The sequence below is a fragment of the Coturnix japonica genome, chromosome 1 (assembly GCF_001577835.2).
Source record: "Coturnix japonica isolate 7356 chromosome 1, Coturnix japonica 2.1, whole genome shotgun sequence".
Classification (NCBI taxonomy): Eukaryota; Metazoa; Chordata; class Aves; order Galliformes; family Phasianidae; genus Coturnix; species Coturnix japonica.
In genome coordinates, this window is record NC_029516.1 from 59673031 (window position 1) to 59677106 (window position 4076).

The 4076-nt window shown below is 39.4% G+C and overlaps 1 protein-coding gene across 1 annotated transcript in view; it reads left to right on the top strand.

Annotated features, from left to right (window-relative positions):
• The first annotated feature begins 295 nt into the window (after nt 1-295).
• The window catches only part of PDE3A (phosphodiesterase 3A), an 83518-nt gene continuing 79737 nt past the window's right edge, over nt 296-4076 (top strand). Inside the window, exon 1 of the mRNA XM_015868474.2 lies at nt 296-809. Within this exon, the coding sequence (XP_015723960.1) occupies nt 747-809 (63 nt within the window). The 5' untranslated portion in view covers nt 296-746. The remainder of the gene's footprint in view (nt 810-4076) is intronic.

A 4076-nucleotide genomic window follows, 5' to 3' on the forward strand; every position in this document is an offset into this window, starting at 1 on the left:
ACCACATCGTCTAGCTTGTGCAAGGGGAAATATCCATGCTATCCATGCTTATTTCTTATGTCAGTACGTGTAAAATGGAAATGTGACTACTGGAATCAATTCTTGGCATTTAGGCAAATTGTATTTTAATTATTCGATGGTATTTCAAGTGTCATCCATAATACACTTTCTGCAGACATTTTCAAGGACCTTGAGTGCATGGGAGTTGTTTGCTGCTCTGTCATCAAGCCTTGTTTGGCTTGCTGAAGATGTAGGCGTAGCCCCAGGATTCAGTGGAATTGAGTGATCGTTCCTCCAGCATCGTAAAGGGATGGTGATCAGGGAGAGAAACAGTGAGGTCCAGTGTTTTAATTCTCTTTAAATATAAAAAGCTCTCAATTATATATCTGAGGTGCTGCGTTTTACCCCTCCAGTTCCTAAGCAACAGCTATTTTCAGATTGAGTGCGTCTGGTGTTGTCTACCTACTTCATGCTTCTGCGAGGTAATTCGTCAGTGAAAGCTAGGCTTTTCACTATCTCGCCTGATTCCCTTTGTCATGGCACTGTAAGGAGACAGATGCTTTAAAGAAACGGAGGAAGCTTGGGCAAAACTGGTCTGAACCCTGCAGCATACAAAACTTCTGTACGTCGGGGAGCTCTGCCATCTACAGCCATGAAGCAGAGGAGTCAGAAATAAGGTTCTCGGCACTGGTTTGGAAGAAGCGTTTTTCTTGAGTGTGAAAAGCCTCTAGAGCAGATTCAAAACCATGAGCCGGAAATCTCTGTACTTGCTGAAGCGTAGATGGGAGTCGATTCCCACTACTGACCAGGTACTGTGTTCTGGTGAATCTGTTGTGTCACTGTGCTCCCTTGCAATGCCACTGCAAACAGACCTGCAGTGATTTAGTTGTGATGCTTGAGGTTCTCCAAATACAGTGAGATCCAGCTGATTTTTGCCTGTTGATTCCATGATTAATACCACAAAAATGCAGGCAAAGCCAATTTTACAAGAGCATGTGCATGTGAGTGTGGAGGTGCCACTGCAGCTCACTATTGCAGGCTTAAGTAACCAAAAGAATGTTCCTGTTCCCAAATTAAATGTTTGTTAAAGGTTTAATTAAAAGGAAGGTGTGAATTGCAAGTATTTTAAACAAATCAGCTGAGGAATTGTGTAATCTACTCCTGGTGGTTTCTTTGTGCATATCTTTGTTGCATTTCTAATCTTACATATATGTGTCTATGTGTGTGTGAAAAGCCTTCTTACACATGGGTGTAATGCACTAGCAGAACCTCAGCTTTTCCAGCATTATCTTGGTTGATGCATCATTTCAAGTATGTTAACAAGGACTGGAATAAAGCAGATGTAAATGATATAGACCAGATGTAATGTAAAAACTGTAAACCATAGGCAAGCCTAATATGTCATAAATGGGAGTAGGATTTGTACATAACCTGCTCTTGCACCAAGTCCTGTAGAGTTCTGTGGGCTTTTTTTTTTTCTTTCTGAAGGCACTAAAAGAAATAATTTGAGAAATAATATATAAAGGATAATGGAGGAAGTGGCTTATTACATGCACCAAGTCAGGTTTTCTCTTTGTAGAGCAGTTGACTATGAAGTGTGTCTTTGGATGCTGTTACTGATGGGAAAGCAACAATTTGGTAGAATTTTTTTTCATTGGAAACAAAGAAGGAAAGCAGAAATACTTCCTAGTTCTTCAGAAGGATTCTCTTGTACTCTTTTTGTTGAGAGGGGGCAAGGAGGGGAGGCTCCATGCTGTATTCTATAGGGCTGTAGATTTTGAAACCAGATTGGACTGATGTGAACATCTAGAGATCTCATGCATAGTAATAGTCAGAAAAATACCATGTTGTCATCTCCTTCCTATGTTTTCTGTTTAAATAAGAATATGCCTTTTCCTAATTTAAAGGCTTCAGATGAATAATAATTTACCATATACTCTTGATAAGTTGTCCCATTTTGTTTAATACACACGTGAATGTTGCACATATGACTTTGCCTAATTTAAATCTATAACCATATTCATTTGCTACAACTTTGAATGATAAAAATAAAAAAGCCTTCTTTCAGAATCTATTTATTTATTTATTTTTGCTGAACAGGTACTCAGGCTATTCTTCTGATTTCTAGCTATCATTTAACCTAGCTGAAATACTGAGTTTCAAAGGAATCAGATGTTCTGCTAACTGAACATATTGATCCAGCTCAGTCAGGCATTCATAAATGTCCTGGTAAAAGAGGCGTAAATAAATGCTGTATTGCGAGTGTCTCATTTGTTGTTCTTGTTTGGAAGACATAGTGATATAGTGTTAAGCTGCCTCTTGATTTCCTTTTTCCTCTCACATAAATGCATATCCTTGGTTTGTTATGATCAAATACTTTACCATCAAGGGATACCTGCAGTATTTTGATTCTTAATCACTTCATTTTTCCAGTGTTTCCTTTAAATCACTCTAGCTCTGTTAGGTATGAAGTATCTGGAAGAAATCGATAGTCCTTAACTAGGTGTGATGTGTTTCCTTGACCTTGCTGAACTGTGTATCCTTTTCATTGTGAGCACCCGAATGACTCTGGAAGATTTTAAAAGAGAAGAGGAAATTTCCCTGGCCCATCTACCACTTGGGGAAAAGCAAGATTCAGTAAGTGAAACATGTAGATGGAGCTGACCTCTAGTCTGCCCTGGTGAGGCTGCATTTAGTGTAGTGCGTCCAGTTCTGGGCTCCCCAGTTCAGAAAGGGATTTCCTAGAAGGAGTCCAGTAGAGGGCCATAAAAATGATTAAGGCTGGAGCATCTCCTGTATGAGTAAAGGTTGAGTAATCTGGGTCTGTTCAGCTTGGGGAAAAGAAGACTGAGAGGAGATCTGATAAATGTTTATAAATATCTTCAGTGAGGTAGAAGGCAAGTGGATGCAGCCAGGCTCTTCTTAGCGGTGTGCAGTGGTAGGACAAGGAGCAATGGCCTAAAACTTGAACATAGGAAGTTCCATACAAGTATGCAGAATAACATCTTTATGGTAAGGATGATGGAGCACAGAAACAGGTTGCCCAGAGAGGTTGTAGAGTCTTCTTCTATGGAGATACTCTGTACCCATCTGGACACCTACCTGAGCAACCTGTTGCAGGGTATCTGCTTTGACAGGGGTGTTGTACTTCAGTGATCTACTGAGGTCTGTTTCAACCCCTGTGATTCTGTGATTCTTTGTGACCATGTGAACTGAACAGGTAAGGATTTTTTGAAGGTACACTAAGAGAGTAAAATGGTGTTTCTCTTCAGTCCCATAGAGATTTCTGGCTGCTGAATCGATGTTGTGCTGAGCAGCACAGGCGGAGTGGGGCTGATGCATGACAGGAACTTGTTTGACAACACCTTGCATGAAGATGCACTCACTGCCTAAGATCATGACCACAAGGCAACAGGCAAATTCTTCAGCATCTTAGGCTGATGGTGCTAAATAGTTATTATGCAAAATAATATTGCTGCCTTCTGGTGCCAGTTTGTTACTCAGCTCTACAAAGGACGTGCTGGCTTATTGGTCCAGAATAACCTTGAACAAATCACATTATAGCTTGTTAGATAGGCAGTCAGTAACACTGTAGGTTATTTCTCTATTCATAGAATATGAAATGTGTTTATTTTAGTGAATGACAAAAACCCTCCAAACCAATTTACCTTTATTTTCATTCCTTTTTAAAAATTATTATTACAAAACTACAATGTCAACATACACACAGAAAAATAAAGAAAGAAATAAAGAAAGAAATAATCCCACATCCTAAAAGAAGGAAATAAAGCCATAACTTCACAGTGAAGCTTGATTCTCTGACTGAATGTATCACATAATCTAAAACAGTGACCCAGAGATTTTTACTCCTCATCCTACAAACTTTCCATCAGTTCAAATAACACCCATTCAGGAAAGACAAAAGTGAACAGGTTGAAATTAGGGGGAGAGAAAAAACATGAGCAGTTACAATGGATATAGACAGTGCTTTTGGAGGGGTATGACAGAGTTACATAATTTCATTTTTAATTTGAGGTTCATCATGTAAGCTTACAGACTCATCACAGAAGTCTCCA